At 40.5% G+C, this 20033-nt stretch overlaps 1 protein-coding gene across 4 annotated transcripts in view; it reads left to right on the top strand.

Moving 5' to 3' along the window:
* Nucleotides 1-19579, top strand: part of SORBS2 (sorbin and SH3 domain containing 2) — a 101508-nt gene extending 81929 nt beyond the window's left edge. For 3 of the 4 annotated variants that reach the window (XM_056855139.1, XM_056855136.1, XM_056855138.1), the window contains 4 exons: nucleotides 528-731; nucleotides 13594-13643; nucleotides 17565-17671; nucleotides 19279-19579. In XM_056855139.1, coding sequence (XP_056711117.1) covers nucleotides 528-731; nucleotides 13594-13643; nucleotides 17565-17671; nucleotides 19279-19340 — 423 coding nt within the window. In that variant the 3' untranslated portion in view covers nucleotides 19341-19579. Of the gene's footprint in view, nucleotides 1-527; nucleotides 732-4464; nucleotides 5245-6972; nucleotides 7168-9533; nucleotides 9642-13593; nucleotides 13644-17564; nucleotides 17672-19278 lie in introns of all 4 variants that reach the window. The other variant, XM_056855135.1, reaches the window with a different exon arrangement.
* Nucleotides 19580-20033: the final 454 nt, after the last annotated feature.

Here is a 20033-nt window from a genome sequence, read left to right as displayed (position 1 = left end):
GGTGGTACATTTCACCCAGAAACACCAAGGACCTAATTAGACATTACAAAGTCATCAGGTCATCACTTTAGCGGTGTCCATAATATTTTCATATTTATCTATAAAATAATTCTAACAGTCAGACAAAAGTTGTGAGGCCCCAGTGGGTATTCACTTCACAGGTGCACAGGGGCCTGACCTAGATCAGGGCCATGGCATGCAGGGAGAGGGTACTCATGCCTTCCCAACCAAGCCAGTTTCCTGACCTGAAAAGACCCTTTACAAAAACATTTAGTCTATATTCAATCCATTATCCTCAATCTCACTGCTTTCTAGAAGTTGAGAGTTTAGTGGCTTGCCTAAACCCACTCAGTGAGCTCATGGCTGAGACACAACTTGAACTTGAGGCTTCCTGGCTCAGAGTTGTTCACCATTTGCCATCATATCATCTCTCGCCTTCACAAGGGATAACGTTTGCGCTGAAATGTTGCATCGTGCATAGAATTAGCATTTGTCAACAGTGACGGAATTTTGATAATGCGTTGCAGGGAGACAAAGTAATTCTCCTCAGACGGGTTGATCAGAACTGGTATGAAGGCAAATTACCAGGAACCAACAGGCAAGGCATCTTTCCTGTGTCCTACGTGGAAACCGTCAAAAAGAACACAGCCAAAGGGGGTGATGATCATCCTGTTCCTCCAATACCCCAGAGTTATTCCAGTGACAGAATACACCCTTTAGGTTCAGCTAAGGTAAGGAAGGGTTTTCCTCCCCTTTTCACCAAGTCCAGATTTTGTTCTCATACAAAAGTAAAATAAGAAATGAAATTAGTATATATTTGTTCCATCACCATTTTTGAGAGAGTTTTTCCATTAGTAGGGAAAGTGCATCGTTTATTAAAATATGTCAATACTCTGCCATTGGATCACAGTCAACATCTTGCCTTCTGCTGGGTTCTAATACATCATAATAAGTGCAGTAGCACTGTTTGTTTTTGAATCTTCATGCTTTTATCACAAGACCATATATCATGTTTCCTTAGTTTGTTACTTTCTCTAACTTTCTTCTTCTAAGCAAATGGCATTTAGGTATTTCTGCATGAATGCCTGTGTATGTATTACTTGACAACAGCACTAGCAAATTATATGCAGAAAGCTACAAGGTATTATTAAGTAGTTTCTCCGAAGACATTTTTAAAAACAAAGGTTTCAGCAGGTTGAATTTGTTTGTGCGTGATTGCAATTATTAATCAATAGATGAATGTTTCCTGCATTAAATGTCTGACAATGAAGAGGGAATAAACTCTTTTTTTCCTGAAAAATTCCTTCAGTATGTTGTGCCTTTATGCATACATTGTACAATGCAAGTGTATTATCACTTTAGCGGTGTCCACAATATTTTCATATTTATCTATAAAATAATTCTAACAGAAAATGTTATAATAGATGGTAGCTTCAAATTTTGTAAAAGCCCTTCCTCTTTTACCTCTTACTCCATGTCCAACAAGAATGTCAAATGATAGCTGAGGTCTATATTTTCAATTTTTTTATAAGTTCAGAGCACTGAAAGTATTATTGGTGGTATCTTTTAGGATCATTCCAATAAATCAGACAATACCCTACATACATTATAATGCCCTGTTCTCTCTTTCTGTTGTCTCCACCAACCTTCTGCCAAGAGGGTACACAACTACCGTATGCTTTAGAAGGCCTTGAATGTTGCTCTTATATGTAGATACTGCTTGCCCAATCATTGCCGGGACTGTACACACAGGCTTCTTGTGATCTGAGCAGGAGTAACATGCACGTGCAACTTGAAGAAGAGCAGGCTACCTGGAGACAGCCAGACTTTGCATTACAGATAATGGCTGGTATGCTTGTGCCAGGCCAGAGCTGAGGAGTAACATGCACGTGCAACTTGAAGAAGAGCAGGCCAGCTGGAGACAACCAGACTTTGCATTACAGATAATGGCTGGTATGCTTGTGCCAGGCCAAAGCATAGTTAAATTGTGGAACTCCCTGCCCCAGGATGTGGTGATGGCTGCCAACTTGGAAGGCTTTAAGAGGGGAGTGGACATGTTCATGGAGGAGAGGAGTATTCATGGCTGCTAGTAAAAATGGATACGAGTCATGATGCATATCCTCTCCAGGATCAGATGACCATACCTATTGTATTAGGTGCTTTGGAATACAGGCAAGACAATGCTGCTGCAGTTGTCTTGTTTGGGGGCTTCCTAGAGGCACCTGGTTGGCCACTGTGTGAACAGACTGCTGGACTTGATGGACCTTGGTCTGATCCAGCAGGGCCTTTCTTATGTTCTTAAGGAGAATCTCTTTCTACTAAAGTGGAATCAGGCATCCAGTCCCCTTCTCCTTAGTATCAGTAGCTGAAATTCTGAACAAGAAATTTGAGATCACACAGATATGTAACATCCCCTCTAACTGCTCTGTAAATTACATTTTGCATTTGGGGAATTTTTCTGCTCCAACCCAAATTCCAATGTATCTTGGGATAGAAAAAGTCCCACAAAACTGGTTTTTTTAGCTAGCAACAGACTGAAGCCTCCTCTGCTTGGCTTCTCTTTTTATTTTACATAGACCGACTGGGAAGGGAACTATCCCCCCAGTCCATTCTATCCCCCCCACACACACCTTTTTTCAGTGGTCATAACCGCTCTTATTTTTGCCACCCCCTCCTTCCTGCTCGGAGGGGAGAGAGCTGATTGGCTGCCAGGCAGCAGCCCACCAAACACCCCCCCCCCCGTCCGGCACAGAAATGCCATCCTCTTGCCTGGCCCCAGCAAACCTGGCTCCAGGTGATCCTGGAACCAAGGACTTCTTTTGCATAGATTCACCCTCCTCTTTTGCACAGTGAATAACTATAGTTCCTTTACAAAGCTACATATATATTTTAATGGTTTGAATTATGGTTTGAACCTAAGATATTAGACAATAAGCTTTCATGGATTTTAAAAGAAAACATGTTAAAACATCTAAAATTAATAATTTCTAATATTTCGGTGCCTTTCTTCCTCACAAATATATCTCTCTGAGATGAGGTAAATGTTCTCCAGGTTTTCTGGAAGGGTTTTCTGGTCATCATAAAGGGCTGTGTCTCTCTAGACACCTTAAAATGGTTCCCTGGGTTAGAATTTTCGTAATTAACTCCTGGGATTTTTTTACCCCAATATATTAAATGGATTTGGAGTAGAATGGCTATCCCAATGGCCAAATGCATATATATATATATATATATATATATATATATATATATATATATATATATATATATCTGTGTGTGTGTGTGTGTGTGTGTGTGTGTGTGTGTTTTAACCCTGAGTGCATTTTGGTTTACAGAAAACAAACTGTAAGAGTTCAGTGATTTTACTTTGGGGAAGCTTTTTACTGCTGAATAGGTGACAGTGTCCTAAGATGAAAATATTATAGAGCAACTTGTTCATCATTCTGCCAGAAAAAGTACAACCAGAGTGGGGAAATACACCCCCAAGGGTATTTATTTCTAGGGCTACAGAAATATTTGACTTGAAATTGATTTCAATCATTCTAAAAATACTCAGATTTCTTTTCAAATGAAAGTTTGATGTTGAGAATTAATAACAACATAAACTACATTTTCAGTATTTATTGAAGCAATGGATATCCACCGATGCGATATATGTATGAATCCCACCTCTGCCGTTAATTCAAAAGGACATTTATTTTACCAGAAGGAAACTTCAATCAATATTTTATATTGCAATATTATTCAGCCAATAATGATACTCAAAATAAATGGCTGTGTGATATAGTTCTGTGTTTACAATGATTGTCTTATAGTTTACACTAAGAAGGATTTGAATGATGTGTACTTAAAAAAATGTAATTATTTGTCAACATGCTGTGAATTTTAATTTACAAGATACATTGTTTAGCTGCACAGGCCTTAATAGAAGTATGCAACTGTATGTAAGATGTTTCTGTAAAGTTTCTGGGTCAAGAGACAGGAATGGTTTAAACTTTACACAACCTGAGATTGCCCGGTTGGGTTAATTTTCATTAATACTTAAAGATAGCCCAATCTGAACTGCCTTTGCTCATTTGGATAACTCAGCTCTACTCTCAAAATAATAGCTATGGCTTAGGAAGTTCTGGTAATCACATCTGGGCTATTAGTCATAGGCTTACTAAAGGACAGTAAAGAACATTCCTCTCATGGATCAAATTCACCTCATGAACTCAGTGATTCAGATGTCTTGATGTTTGACATTTAAGCCCTAGTCAAGAACCTGATACAGTTTCACTTTTCAGATATGCTTCTTTTTGCTCTTCTGGTTCATGTGCTAATGATTTCACAAGTTTATGCTCAATGAAATAATATCCTATGGGTAGGATATGACATTGAACTTTATTTTAGCTCTCATACATTAGCCAATGTCTTGTTTTTTTTCCATTGTTTTAATTCCTATGCTTTCCCTTATTTCTCAAGTTGGATTCCAAAGCATCATCCTCTCCTCTCAGGTATCGGTCCTCTCCTTGTCCAGAGCCTAATAAAGGGAATCTTCAGGCTATCACCAGTGAATGGTTGTCATTAACTCTTGGCTTTTCACCTTCAAGTACTCCTCCTTCTCCTCCACCTTTTCCTCACAGCTTTCTTTCTGATTTAGAAGATCTCAACTCTCTAGCATTAGCAGGTTCTCAGAATGCACCAAGGCTCACAGATAGTATCACTGCTCAAGTAAAACATGGCCATTTTGTTCCAATTTCCTCACCAAAGGCCTCCCACTCTTTGCCTGAATCTCCTGCTTCACCTATGCCATTTTCTTCATCTATCTGTAAATCACCACCCTCAGCCACCCAATCTCATGACAGAACACAGAAGCCTGAAATTAATGGCATAAACCTGAATGAAAGCAAATGTAGCAATTTCAAAGAAACGAGAGGTTCCCCCACTGTCAAGGAAAGGAAAAGCCTCACAGACACAACTTCAGAAGTGCATGAAATAGCAGACCCTTTATCTAGAACATTGATAGAGATGGATGAACAGGAAGAAGAAATCTGTGAAGAGCTGCTGTCAATAATCCAAGGGGGGCAGTCAAAATGTAAAGATTCAGGTTTCTACCGACGTGCCCCTGATGTAACAGAACAGCTGACAAGGCTTCATATAGAGGAAGAGCCAAGCCATGACAAGTTAGAATCACCAGTAACAATTAAGAAACAGTCTGTGATATTTTATGAAGGGGACAGTTCATCAGGCACTAAAAAAGAGGTATTTAAACATCCTCAGATAAATTCCTACGTTTACATAATTAATTAAAGTCTAATCTTTTCCTTGTATGAGTTTCTGCATGTGTCTACCTCAGAATTAGAATTTTCAGGAACAGCAAAAGCATACTAACACACAAACCCTCGCTTATTCCATGTCCTCCCTTTTGGTGTGAGGAACAAATATTGTTTTGAGCTACATAGTACTCTTATTTAGTTAAATGTTCCTCCTTCCTAGAGCTTCTAGCTCCTATTAACCATGACTTTTATCAGGAATACAAAACCATAGTTGGCTTCTTCTTATAAGCCTTTGATGGAAAACCTTCAAATGTAACTTCAAGAGAACTCACAGTAAGTTATTCCCAAATAGCACCAGTTTATTTATAGTCCTTTATATTGGTAATTTAAATTCCACAGGTTTCTAAGGCACAGTCCCCTGCTCAAACTCCCCACTGAAATAATTGCTGCTGCTTTGTGCTAGCTATACATGAAGCATCAAAGTGATTAATGCTGCAAGGTGCATAAGATTGAATTCAATTAACTATATGAAAGGTGCTGATGGCCTATGTTTGACCCATAATGCTTTTGGTCAGGGCCAGTTTCCATAATAATTGAGCCCACTGCCAGGTGTCTTCAGCAAGTCTTCAGTGCTCGTAGTAAATGGCTTATTACATGAGGTCTCTTTTGGCCCAGAAGAAAGCCGAGCCAGAAATTGGGTCATTCACTAACTTTTGAAAGATTTACAGCTTTCGCACATAGATTTGTGCTGATGGAACTGGATCTGCGATGGATCTCCAAACCATCTCTATGCTGGTTTATCTGGACATTGGTTATCCTTACTTTAAGTCTTGTAGAGAAGGATGGCCATCCAACCAATTATACCTCTTTGAGCTTGCATGAGCTTGCTTGTTTGCAGCAGAGACTTTTTTCTGTTTCTTTGAACAGCTAGTCATACACTAGCTTAAATGGGGGTGGGGGAAGGAATTTAAAAACAGCTACAGTGTACTGCTTTCCAGGAAAGAAGTGGGAACCGCTGTTCTAGAAAGGATGGGAAGCGTCCTGCTGAGCATAGAGGATCTAACTTTGTGCTTCTCATAATGGTTCTAACACATGGTCTTGAAGGCACACAACACAGCCAGCTTGCTGAAAGCTAAGCAGGTCTGGGTCTGATCAATGCCTAGATGGCAAACATCTTAGAAATCCTGTGTATGCTGCCTTCATTTCTGTGGAAGAAACACTGGATAGAACTATAGTAAATAATCAACACCTTGTCCTAGCACCCTACTAAACCCAGTAGTTGGGGGGGAAGGAGAGAGAGAGTTTTCCTCTCATTAACAGTGGTGCATCCTCCTTGAGGGAGCCCCGTGGTGCAGAATGGTAAGCTGTAGTATTGCAGTCCAAAGCTTTGCTCATGACCGGAGTTCGATCCCAACAGAAGTCGGTTTCAGGTAGCCGGCTCAAGGTTGACTCAGCCTTCCATCCTTCCGAGGTCGGTAAAATGAGTACCCAGCTTGCTGGGGGTAAAGGGAAAATGACTGGGGGAGGCACTGGCAAACCACCCCGTAAACAAAGTCTGCCTAGAAAATGTTGGGATGTGACATCACCCCATGGGTCAAGAATGACCCTGTGCTTGCACAGGGGACCTTTACCTTTTTATCTTCCTTGAGCTTTGCCTCTTCCGCTGTAATTGCTGCTCCACGCAATTACTGTTGTCTTTCTTTAAATGTTTAAGCCAGCTTCACTTCCGTATGAGATGCAAGCGCCTTCCATTTCTGCCGCCTGCCTTGCTTCTAGCCCTCCACTTCACTCAGACAAAGTATCTCTCTCTGAATGTGTCTCCACATCTTCCAAGTCTGCCGCTACCCATTCGCCCCCTCTCCTTTCCAAACTGTCATACAGACAAGAGAAAAATTCAGCAAAGTTAAAGGTAACAGAGTCTACTTACTATGGAATACTGCATGTCTTCTGAATTGCTTTGACAAGCAGAAAACTGAGAAGTTAACCTGTTAAAGATCAAATGTGCTGATAAATAACATTTAATAACTTAAGCATGCAATTGGATACATTTTTTTGCAAGGTAAACTATTTAAATGTATTAAAGTAACTTAATTCTAAATGTATTAAGCACAATTCTGCAAAAGTTAATCATGTCTTTGAAACCAATATGTCACAATTAAGATATTACAGATAAAAAAATAATTGGCAGAGATAAATTTTTGCTGCTCAGTATCACCCACAGTTAATATTTCCCACAGTTGTTCTTGTCTGTATCAAAGTTTTGATTCCCCCTTTCATACTAGCTAGCTGTCCACTATATAATTTTTTCAGTAAAAGTCTCATCCAGAGCCTGTTAAATCTACCAGAAAGCCACTGTTTACTTTTATGGCGTAGACTTTTAATACTGTTATCTGCTTTGGAATTCATTTGTGTTAAGGAGGCTGTACTGCAACATAAACTTGGGTAACTCATTGAAGGGCTGAATAAATTATCCAGACGACCATTTATTCCTTTGTGTTATCGCAAGTACGAATTCCTGTTGTTTGTTGGGAGCTGTAGCATTCTCCTGCTGCTCTGTGCCATGGCCAACCCAACCAGAAGTAAACAAAACTGGGCCAGAAGTGACCCACACTGGCATCTCCACACTCATGTGGCAAGAAGAGTATATTTGTGCAATGTTGTGCATGGTCATCATCACATTGAAAATAGGCCCTCAGTGGGTCATTGTACATCTCAAAGCATTTGCTTCATGCAACATTAGTACACCAGTTCAACATCCATCCAGGCAGCAGATCTCTGTCACACTAATATAATACTAATACTAACTGTGGACCCAGTTCTTCTGTCCTGCCAGATAAGTGTTTAAGTCAGAATTGGAGGCCTCTATGGGGGATGGGGGGCAGGGCTGATCTATGGTCCGGGAAAACCTATCAAGAACAGGCAAGCAGGAGACATCATCACAACCACCATCTTACAGCTGATGATGTGAGTCTTCTCAAGGCTACATTTACATTCCATGAATTTGATCCAGCCACCAGTCACACTGCTGAAAAAGAGAGGAGAGAACCCCCTTTGACCACCAAGAAGGTTATGGTGGGGATTATGAGACCTCCTTGGGGGGAAAAAGCCACATCAGATAGCAGGAGTAAGGAGGAAACTGATTGAAAAGATTGGCTGGATCCAACCTCATAGGACGCAGAATGTACCAGTGTGGCTGGGCCAATGTTGTGCTCTTGGAGGGACTGGAACAGAGTCAACTCAAGGTAGATGCCGTCTTTCTCAACTCTGAACTTGTGTGTAGACATAAGACCAGTAGTTGGAAGCTAGCAGGAAGACCACTATGGAAATATTGTTCAAGTCAATTCTCCCATTGCATTGTATTATAATAACAAATTGTTACGGTCAACCCAAAATGTTTCCAGGGTGACCCAGTCTGAACCTAGATTCCAAACCACCGCATAGGAATTCCTGCTCACATTTTTCACCCACCACTTACGCAGTTAGGAGTCCAATTAACAATTCAGCCTTTCCATCATTAGCAAGAATTATATCCCAAACAGAAACTGGTATAGTGCCATTGAAATTATCAGGCATTTGCTGTCTGAATCAAAACAATCCCCAAGCCTTAGAGTGCTGCCAAATGTTACAGAAGTGTGTGGAAGCATCATGTGATTCATACTGTCTGTTTCAACACCTTTTGTAATGTGCAAAATCTGAATCCTGACTACATTTCCCCCCTGGTTTTCCCCCCTCTTCTGAGCAGGCAAGCTTTGGAATCTAATTTAAGGAAGGCATCTGCTTGATCTATCATATATCACTTCCGTCCCCCTCCCATGCAAAACGCCTAATTAAACAACAGGTCACATTTTAAGCAATGTTATGCTTTTATAAAGAGTTATAACGTTAGCTACTAGTAGTATTTTCATGATGGCTGGAAACTTTCAGCTAGCTGTGTGTTTTGGTTTCCTTCATTATTAATTATTCAGCTGCAGTTTGAACATGTACAGCGGAAGACTCTTGTGTGTGTTTGAAAGTTAATCCATTATAGGACCTGTAAATCTTGAATGCTGTTTATTAAAATAGTAATAATATAGGCGGTATCAGTAGCTTTCCAAGCGCATTGCACTAACCACATCTGCATGTCTTTTGCACAGAGGGCTTTTTTGGGGGGCTGATGGAAACAACTGGGTTGCTCCGCTCGTACATGAGGTGAAAACAGGAACTGCCAATAATGCCCAACTAGACACTTGACCATGAAAAAATGTGCTTATGTGCTGCTGTTTGTGGTTTTTCCAGGCCGATTTAAAAAGAGAGATATTTGTCATCGGCAAACCTCCTCGTAGCCCTGTTACGACAAGGAGATCTTGCGGGTCACCTATCAAAGACCACAGCAGTTCACATAGGGTAATGGTACTGTGTGGCCCGTGCCCGTTGCCAGTTATTCCTTCAGCGTTAGGAATTTGGCAATTAATTCTTAAGTCTGAATGGATTGATTCCTTTCTGTTGTGCTGCTGCTTAGAACTGGATTGTGTGATAACAGCCTGGAGGCCATAGTATGCAATCGCTTCTTTGCGTGGTCCCACTGGAGGAGCTGTTGCAAAGGTCTGTGGGACAGTCCTTTTAAAAAGAAGTCAACTCCTGAATTTTGGAGTCGCTCCTCTGGTTTCAAAGGGTCTCTTTTAAGAGCCCGTTTGCATCGGCGGCTAATCGAGAGGGCCTCCTTGCATGTTCTGTGAGTTTCATAACGTCTCTGCTGCTCTACCTTATTGTTTTTGAGTGCATGATCTTTTCAAAATATTTTGTTGCTACAGCAACGCAAGCTGCACTCACTTGACACCATCCTTTCACATAGTGCTGCTTCTCAGAACTGCCACTCTCATCAGCTTTTCCTAGCATATCAGCCTAGAACTGCATACTCCTTAAAGTTCAGCCTGTTCTTTTGAAACGTTTGGTCCATACGGTTTGCCTTTGTGTTTTTTAAAAAGCATGTTTTTTTAATGCATTGTATATCATAACCAAATGTTGCTCGTATTTTTATCTGAATTTCTCCGTATTCTTCATGAACTTCATTTATCCGTACAAAGGGTTTGGAGGGAGGAAGAAGTGCATTCAGATGATCCCATTTGAACAGGAAAAGGGCTTCTTATGAGCAGGAACAAGGTAGCATCAGGGGTCACTGGGTAACTGGGTGCTCTACAGCTGGGCAGCTTCCTGAGGAGAGCCAGCGTGGTGTTTGGAGTGGTGGAATCTGAATTGGAGAACCGGGTTTGATTCCCCACTCCTCCACATGCACAGTGGAGGCTAATCTGGTGAACTGGATTTGTTTCCCCACTCCTACACATGAAGCCAGCTGGGTAACCTTGGGCTAGTCATGCTCTCTCAGCCTAGCCTACCTCACAGGGTGTCTGTTGTGGGGAGGGGAAGGGAAGGTGATTGTAAGCCAGTCTGATTCTTCCTTAAGTGGTAGAGAAAGTCGGCATATAAAAACCAACTCTTCTGAGTGGCATTGAGACTGGTAACTGGAGCAGTGAATGGTTACAGAAGGTACTGAATCCTGAATGCGAGCACCTAAAGATGAATTCACAAAACAGGGTTTTCCCAGGGTGGTACAACTTTGGATGAACACAGAAAATAGTTTGTGATCTAGGGTCCACTTGTAAATTCAGTGTAGAATGCTTGGAACTATATGGGTGGTCCTATACCATCCAGCCACATAATGAGGTTTGACATAAAAGTATAAAAATAGTAGTACCTACAATGTATGTGTATATAATCATAATTAGCATTAATTTTGTACAGTCTATAGGTTTCTAATATAAACCCAATTTTATGTTTCTTTAAGTCAATTATACAACTTTTTGGTAATTACTCAGAACAATGTACAATACAAAGTAAAGTCCAATGTCACATAAGTTCAACCTGAACTGTTTTCTTTAATTGTTTGAAATTTCTCTACAAGTTGAAATATTTTCAGGCAGTTAATTCATCAGGTAAAGTTCAGAGGACTTACAGAATAAAATACTGTATCACATAGGTTCAACAAGGAATATATTCTATAACTGTTTGAAATTTCTCTATAAATTGAAATCTTGTTCACTAAAGTCATCAGGTAGTTAATTCTTCAGGTAAAATTCAGAAGACAAGTTCCCGGGTTGTACTTTTTCATTGGATTACTTCATCAGTAAATACCATCTGTTCCTAATAAAAATGTTTATTTTAAAGTAATTTTAATCTATAATTTTTTTAAAGACCTGTGACATTGGACTTTACTCTGTATTTTATATCGTTTTCAGTAATTACCAAAAGGTTGTATAATTCACTTAAAGAAATATAAAATTGGATTTATATTAGAAACCTATAGACTGTAGAGGAGCCCCATGATGCAGACTGTTAAGATGCAGTACTGCAGTCAAAAGCTCTGCTCACGACCTGAGTTCAATCCTGATGGAAGTCAGTTTCAGGTAGCCGGCTCAAGGTTGACTCAGCCTTCCATCCTTCCAAGGTCGGTGAAATGAGTACCCAGCTTGCTGGGGGTAAAGTGTAGATGACTGGGGAAGGCAATGGCAAACCATCCCATAAACATAGTCTGCCTAGTAAACATCAGGATGTGACGTCACCCCATGGGTCAGTAATGACCCAGTGCTTGCACAGGGGACTACCTTTACCTTATGGACCATATAAAATTTATGCTAATTATGGTTATAACAGATTCTGGTATGTCCCCTGTTACTTTGCATGTCCAGTTGGTTGTGGAGGCAGCCTGTCCAACTAGCTGTCTCTACAGCGCTCTCTCATACACACAACTGATTCCATACATATCTAGAAGAATTTACCTGCAACCATCTCCGTGCAGCAGCCTTATGCCTCTTGTGGTATAATTTATAACGCTGATCACAGGTCACTCAGAATCATGCCCATTTGTGAAACAGGCATGATGTTGGAATAATATGAATCTTAACCAAGGGAAGATTGCCAAGCAGTTGTGAAAATGAATGCTAAAGACATAGTTCTTGAGCCTATATGTGGGAGAGGCAATAAACCATGTAATTCTAAACAACTGAGTCCCACTGTGTATTTCCTAAACCTAATTATATTTGTATATCCTTAACATATCCTTCTATTCATTAAAGATGGTTTCTTTTACAAGTAAGTGCACTGGAAGCAATAAATCCTTTCCTCAGAACTCAAATTAATGCTAAACTAACTGTGAACAAAAGAGGGCACATTTCTTCTCATCTACTCATTATTCTGGCAATGGTTTTCCATTTTCCCTTATAAGGTTATGTTCATAAATTATCTGCATTCTTTCGAGAATTTGTTTTGCTCTTTTCTCATTCCCTGAGGATGTTTCTTTTTTTAGCAAAAAAAAAAAAATCACTTCCTCAGTCTTTTTCAGAGGAGGCAAACAGCATAACATGTTTTGGCTGATGGTTAGATGTCTACAAGAGAGTTCTGTCTGCAAGAATGCGGTCTTGAGCAATCATAAAGAATGACTGCTTGTCCAGTTGGTGAAGTTCAGACTGATTTGTTTTCTGCATCAGTCTGAGATTGATATTTCAAGTGTGAATTCGTACAGCACCCATTTAGCCGCGTGTACATTTGTTTTTTGAAGTTTGCCTGTATGATGCCAATGGCTGAACCTTATCTGCTTACTTTGGCATGGTGAGATCTTGGCTGAAGATAAAAGACTAAAAAGCTGCCCAAAAAAAGTTTTGAAGACATTTCTAGTGTTTGCTCTTTTCATCTATGTTTTAACCTTTTTTTTTACACAGCACTCAATACGATTAAATGGACAATAGTTAAAATAGTTGTGCAATGCTTGAGCTGTCTGCAGTGCAGCAAGCTGTGCTATGTGACCCCCACCCCCTCAGCCATTTGACTGACCCTGTTTTATGCAGCCCCAGGGCCAGAAAGGCAAGAGGTGAATCAAGCATCTGGTGAGCAGCAGTGCATGGCCTGATAAACTGTCAGAACAATTCTCAACAAAGTTACACTCTTCTAAGCCCATGCAGTGGTGTAACTCTGCTTAGGATTGCACTGTGTGTGTTGTAGATAGGGTTGCCAACCTCCAGCTGGAGATCTCCTGCTATTACAACTGATCTCCAGCCGATAGAGATCAGTTCCCCTGGAGAAAATGGCCGCTTTGGCAATTGGACTCTATGGCATTGAAGTCCCTCCCCTCCCCAAACCCCGCCCTCCTCAGGCTCCGCCCCAAAAATCTCCAGGTATTTCCCAACCTGGAGCTGGCAACCCTAATTGTAAACCATGGGCTGCACATGTTACAGGACCTTGCTAAACTATATCAACACTTGTGACCGTCTGTTCTCTTACTACATTTCAACTCATTTCATTTCAGCCACAGCGCCCTGTGCTTGCTCATGAAAATATACACTGTGGGGGGGAACCGTAAGTATTTTGTCTTCTAAAGTTCTTCTCTAAATAATGGTATTGAATTTCTGATTAGGTAAGGAAGGCAACAGTTTCCAATCCCCGGAAGCCATCTACACCCAGGATTTTATGTCAATTACAGCAGTGCACATGAGACAATTGCATGTAATAAATTAGATGGACCTGGGTTTTGCATTCCAAGCAGGCCGCATTCTGCCCCCCCCCCCCGCCCTGTCACCTTACCACTGATTCCTGCCATATGATCATACATGGACCCATGACTCATATTGCCATCCATTAAAAATGCTCCTAAAACTCAGAACTCTTCTTTGTACTGTTAATGTCCAATTCAAAGTGAGCTCCAGGATAGATCACGCACTTTGGTCAGGAACACGATAGATGGGTGTAATTGCATGCCTCAATGGTGAACACTTTTTTTAAAATGTAATCGGTCACGCCCAGTTTGATCCCTGGTATCTTCAGTTATCAGATTTCATGGCTGGGGTAGACCCTCTTCCTGGGACCTCCAAGAGCTCCTACAAGTCAGCATTGACTGTACTAGACTAGATAGGCCAATGATCTTACTCAGTATAAGGTAGTTTCCCAAACACTCAGTAAAACTATAGTACCATCTCCACAACAAACCATTCTCTTTCCCTTTTTGTAGAATTCCCACTTTTGAGGCACACATTATTCCCTCAAGCTGTCATTAGTGCTAAGAACTTATTGAAGTCCTCCTGTAGAGAAACAATAATGGGGGGATTCTGTTTTAATATGTGGTAGCCTGAACTTAGTGCGCCAGGCCTTCTCACATCACAATTGAAATGAACGGAGGTGGCACAACAGTTCTTTACTCCTTTATTTTTAGTGGCAGCAAACCTTTCTGAGGAAAGTGAACTGTGAGTGCTGTGTGTCACCTTTAAAAAGTATGTTTCCTCACCGCTAAAACAAGTTCAGAGTCTGAAATTTCAGCCCACATAAGTAAATGCCGCGCTGATTAAATTGCTATTCTGAATGTTCTGGCTTCTGTTAGTTGGGTCAGGGCACTGCCCAATTACTGATCCAGGTTTTTTTGGGGGGGATTAGCATAATTTTCATTGCAGAATGATGCCTTCTATTTTAATCATGCTAGGATGTGAATGTTTAATCATGCTAGGAGCCCCGTGGCGCATAGTAGTAAGCTGCAGTACTGCGGTCCAAGCTCTGCTCATGACCTGAGTTTGATCCCGATGGAAGTTAGTTTCAGGTAGCCGGCTCAAGGTTGACTCAGCCTTCCATCCTTCCGAGGTCGGTAAAATGAGTACCCAGCTTGCTGGGAGTAAAGGGAAGACGACTGGGGAAGGCACTGGCAAACCACCCCGTAAACAAAGTCTGCCTAGTAAATGTCAGGATGTGACGTCCCCCCATGGGTCAGGAATGACCCGGTGCTTGCACAGGGGACCTTTACCTTTAACTTTTAGGATGTGAATTAGCTTTTGAGAACTACATGAAAATATCCTGTGAAAATATTCCTGGTTAGCATGTTGGATGCAGCATTTTTATTGGGGGGAAACAGTTGATCTTGTAAAAGCACAGTCTATTATTCTGTTGGAGTCCTAATTTATAGATAAAATGCCAATGGATTCTGGCATTTGATAAGTTTCCTAAACATGCATGCATGCTAATTGATTGATATAAACAAAACATATCCATTTGCAACTAAACAAAATCTTTATCCCACCAGGAATATAAAGAAAAACATCTGGTCACACAGTTCACATGCCATTTGCGTTACAGGATTTGTAAATACTTAGGAGAGAAAGTGTGAAAAGTAAGGATGCTAAGCAAAATCACTTATTTGAAGACTAACAATGCCATCCTAAACAGAGTTATATCCTTCTTAAGCCCACTGACTTCAGTGGATTTAAAAACATGCAACTGCTTAGGATTGTAGTGTAAGTTCCCAGAACTTTCCAGAAGCAAGGACTGGTGGTTACTGGACCTTATTTCTCCATTACAAGCAAAGAACAATCTGCATACTATTTGACTGAAAGTCTAAATATTTATAATGTGAACAATGATACATACAAACATATTCATGGCCAGTCTCAAAAGCTCCATTTTAACAAGTTACTAGATTTAAACTAATTTAGACTGCAATCATAAGCACTCTTTCCTTGGATTAAGCCTCACTGAATAAAATGGGACTTACTTCTGAAAAGACCTTCTTAAGATTGCTCCCTGCAACAACAGTTTTATATGCACTGACTTGGAAGTAAGTTCCATGGAACAAAGTGGGATTTGCTTCCAAATAAACACATATAACGTAGAGCTGCATAGTATCTTAAATCCACGTTTTCACACTGTCTGTTAATGTACCCGTGCAAGCTGCCTGTAAGTAAGGTGGCACAAAAGAAGTTCCCTTTCCTTTGAAAGGCATGAAACTTCTGAAGATAAAATGTGCAAGCATAGCCAATGTTCTCTTCTAGCCAATGTTAGGATAGGTTGGGAGAGAACATGGGAAGGGAAATGAATGTAATGTTCTCAGCCTAGTCTCATCCATCCAGTATTTTATTAATTAATCAGTGTTTGGAATACAAATTTAGCACCCGCCATAGCACACTTACCACAGCTAAAATAAGGAAAAGTCTAGGATTTAAGACTGTTGAAGTTCCTTTTAGCCCATGAAAGTACAACTGGGGTAAGTCCTTGTACTCTACCTGTAACATGGAGCCTCAGTGCGCTAAGATTGAAGTGCGTGCTGTCAATTTTTTTTATTATTATTATTTTTGTTATCTTGGAACTGTTGCTTACCCTAAAAAAGGAAAATCCCAGGATTCGATTTGGCGTAGATGCCAGGAGAGAGAGAGAGGGAGGGAGAGAGCTTCTCTCTGTCATCCTGTCATGCTGGACAAGATGGAATCAGTGTTGCTGAGCTGCTCTTGTTGTGCACACAATTCCTAATGTTACTATTCCCATTTGAGAGCCACCATGCATTAAGCAGCAGCAAACAGGTTTATGTTTGTTAGGAAGCCATGGCCGATCCATGCTTCCAGTGTGGGCATGGTTTGAGCACCCATAAAAACGTAGCATATTCAGTGGCCCATTTTACACATTAGTGTATTGGTTTATTTAGAACATTTGTATGCCACCTCTCTAGATACCTGTTTAAGGTAGTTACAAATACAAATTAAATCAATAAATAAACATCAACGATACAGTAAAAAAAATTACCAGCGGTAATAAAGCAGTAATTTTGATGTATAAAACCCAAGTATGTATGTAAAATATGTACGCTCTTGGGATAGACGTGGCTAATCCCACGTGTTTATACCTGTAAAATAATGAATATGCAAAGATTTATTTTTTTTATTCATTTATAAAACTTATATCCTATCTTTCTGCCCTAACAAGGTTTGTTCTATGTTCATCAGTGGTGGTGCTACACATAAGGCATTCTGTAGGGTACTCCCATGGGATTCACCCAAACCAATGGGATGAAATTTGCAGGCAGCCAATAACGGAATGTACCCTTAGGTTTTCCTGTTGTTAATGGATGTTTACTTCAGTTTTTATGACAAACATGAATTCTTCCTTTCTCACTTTTCTGTGCATTACACATATTTGAACCAAAAATACACATTAAAAAAATTCTTGGGTACTGTAATAGATTTTCTGTTAGATTTTCTTGTTTTTATAGCGAGTGAAATTTAAAGACAGAAGCATTTGGAGCGAATGCATTTTGTTCCACTGTCTTTACATTCAGTCCAAATATGTGGATTGTATGTGGATTGGACTGAAAATGGGCTTTGCTTCTGTCATTATACGTTACATAAATATTATGATTAGATAATTTTTAAAAATTCAGTCTCTGCTATTTAACAAGCTTGTCTAGCATAGTAAAAATGCAAAGTGTACAGTTTTCCCTCCCCTTATGTGCATCCATTTGTCCTGTTTAAGGTTTCAGGTTCTGTATAACTATACTCCTAGGAACGAAGATGAATTGGAGCTCAGAGAGGGAGATGTCATTGATGTGATGGAAAAGTGTGATGATGGATGGTTTGTGGGTATGTTCATTTTACATTTGGTTGTGCTCTAGGATGTTTGTTCAGCTTTGGAGACTGCATAGCTGAATAGTCTGCTAATTTAGAGCCGTAAAATGAGACAATACAATCACTGCAGTAAAATTAATCCTATTGGCAACATCTTCTGGGGCCAAATCAACAATTTTCAGTATGACCTGTGTATGAACCTTTTGGGCAGAATTTAGCATTCATTAATCCCTTCACATGAGGAGCCCCGTGGCGCAGAGTGGTAAGCTGCAGTACTGCAGTCAAAAGCTCTGCTCATGACCTGAGTTTGATCCCAACGGAAGTTGGTTCCAGGTAGCCGGCTCAGGGTTGACTCAGCCTTCCATCCTTCCGAGGTCGGTAAAATGAGTACCCAGCTTGCTGGGGGTAAAGGGAAGATGACTGGGGAAGGCACTGGCAAACCACCCCGTAAACAAAGTCTGCCTAGTAAACATCGGGATGTGACATCACCCCATGGGTCAGGAATGACCCGGTGCTTGCACAGGGGACCTTTACCTTTTTAATCCCTTCACATACAATATAAATCACTCTGATCCAGACAGATGCTCTTCTCACCCAGCGTTCTCACACAAGGTCAGTACCGAGGTTCTGAGGTCACTCTGCTAGATATCATCAAGTGGTCTGCCCATATCTAACCTCCCCATATTCCCATAAGCATTTGCACTTGAGCCCACTAGCATCCCTTGTGGTCCAGCAGCACATCTGCCATCGTAGACTGTTTAAGGTACTAAGCTTTGAGCAGGAGGAAGAGATAGGCATGCCATATGCATTCCTGGCATGCGTTGTGCCAAGTCAAAGGTAGCACATGCTCACCTTTCTGCTTCCAGTAGGGCAAAACGTGCCTAACCTGGAAGCAGAATTCCCCTGTATCATAGAAATAGCAGCGCTCTTGGAAGGCATGAAATCAGTCAGGTCCTTGAGAAGTACTTGACCATGCTACCAGGTACAATCTAGTCATAGTAGACTGTGCCATTCACTTTGTTGGTGGAAACACCTCTCCCTCATACTCAAAAGTGAGATGAATGCATGGAACTGCCAAGTCCACTCATACAAACTGGATGTGTCTACACAAAGAGTTGGTGAACCAAAATATTTGTAATAGCTTAAAATGAACTATATCACTTGTTATATTAATAAGCAAGCTGTTATAATCTGTCCCCAAGCTACATGGATCATAACTAAAAACATTTTTGTTAGGTTAGCAGGTTCTCCATGTAATGGGCTACCTTCCAGTGAAGCTTGTATGTATGTATGTGTGGGGAAGAACTCTGGATGTTACCATGGGTTTCTGTGAGGTTTTATCTTCAGCCACTTATATGATACAGGCAAAACTTTTTAAAGTGGCTTGCCTCATCAGCTGCAACAGAAGCTTTTGCCACCTCTGATATTAAGCATGCCTATAGTATCATTCAATAACTGTGGCATCTAAATTCTTTTTGCGATGTCATGTAATTATTTTTTTCCCATACCTGATAACATGAAGTATGCTAGTAAAGTATTTTAAAATATTTAAAATAGGCCAGCTTCACAGAGTAATACTGTTGCTACTGCTGCCATATTTCATTTATTACTTCTACTTTCAGGAACCTCCAGAAGAACAAAATTCTTTGGTACTTTTCCTGGAAACTATGTCAAGAGGCTGTGAAATTTTGTTTCGTTTATTCCCCCCCTACTTTATTTATGCTGCATCTCTGCAACACATCTGCATATAAAGCTGCTAGAAAAACATGCTCCACCAGCCTTCTGTTTTCCTGCTTTGCAGTACCGAGTAGAAGCCATCTAGTTCATCTTCACCACCTCCATCTTCATCTGCCAGCCCAGCAGTATTACCGTTAATGTCTACGATTGGATAACTGAGCTTTTATAGGAAACAAGGAATTAGTTCAACATAGAGGACATTTTTCCCCCAAGCACCACATTTTCTTTGCCCCTTCCAATCTGAAACACAGAAATAAGAGGGGGAAAAAGAGCTTAGGGACAGCATGACGCTTCAAGGAATATCATTTGGAGTATTCGCAGTACTATCCTTGAGGTGAAAAAAAAAGTGCACTACTTAGATACAGCATATTGCAGTGTTCTACTTTTTTAATTGTTGTTTGAGTTTTTTCACATGTTCTTTTTATTCATATGGTACTTTCACTTTGTTATGTCACAGGTTTGCCTGTTTTACCGAGCCTTAGGCTGTATTGTACAGATACTGGATGCAAAATTGCATTTCCTGTATTGGCACACAATAAGACCTGAAGGTGAGGTGTGTGCATCTCCCTGTGAGGAGCAGCAGATGCTCCCAGTGCAGTACAAGGAAAATGTGGAAGTCCTCATTTCATACTTGAATGAT

Source organism: Euleptes europaea, chromosome 9 (genome assembly GCF_029931775.1).
Source record: "Euleptes europaea isolate rEulEur1 chromosome 9, rEulEur1.hap1, whole genome shotgun sequence".
In the NCBI taxonomy this organism is placed as follows: domain Eukaryota; kingdom Metazoa; phylum Chordata; class Lepidosauria; order Squamata; family Sphaerodactylidae; genus Euleptes; species Euleptes europaea.
The sequence above is the reverse complement of the archived record's forward strand: the minus strand, read 5'-3'. Positions and strand labels throughout refer to the sequence as shown.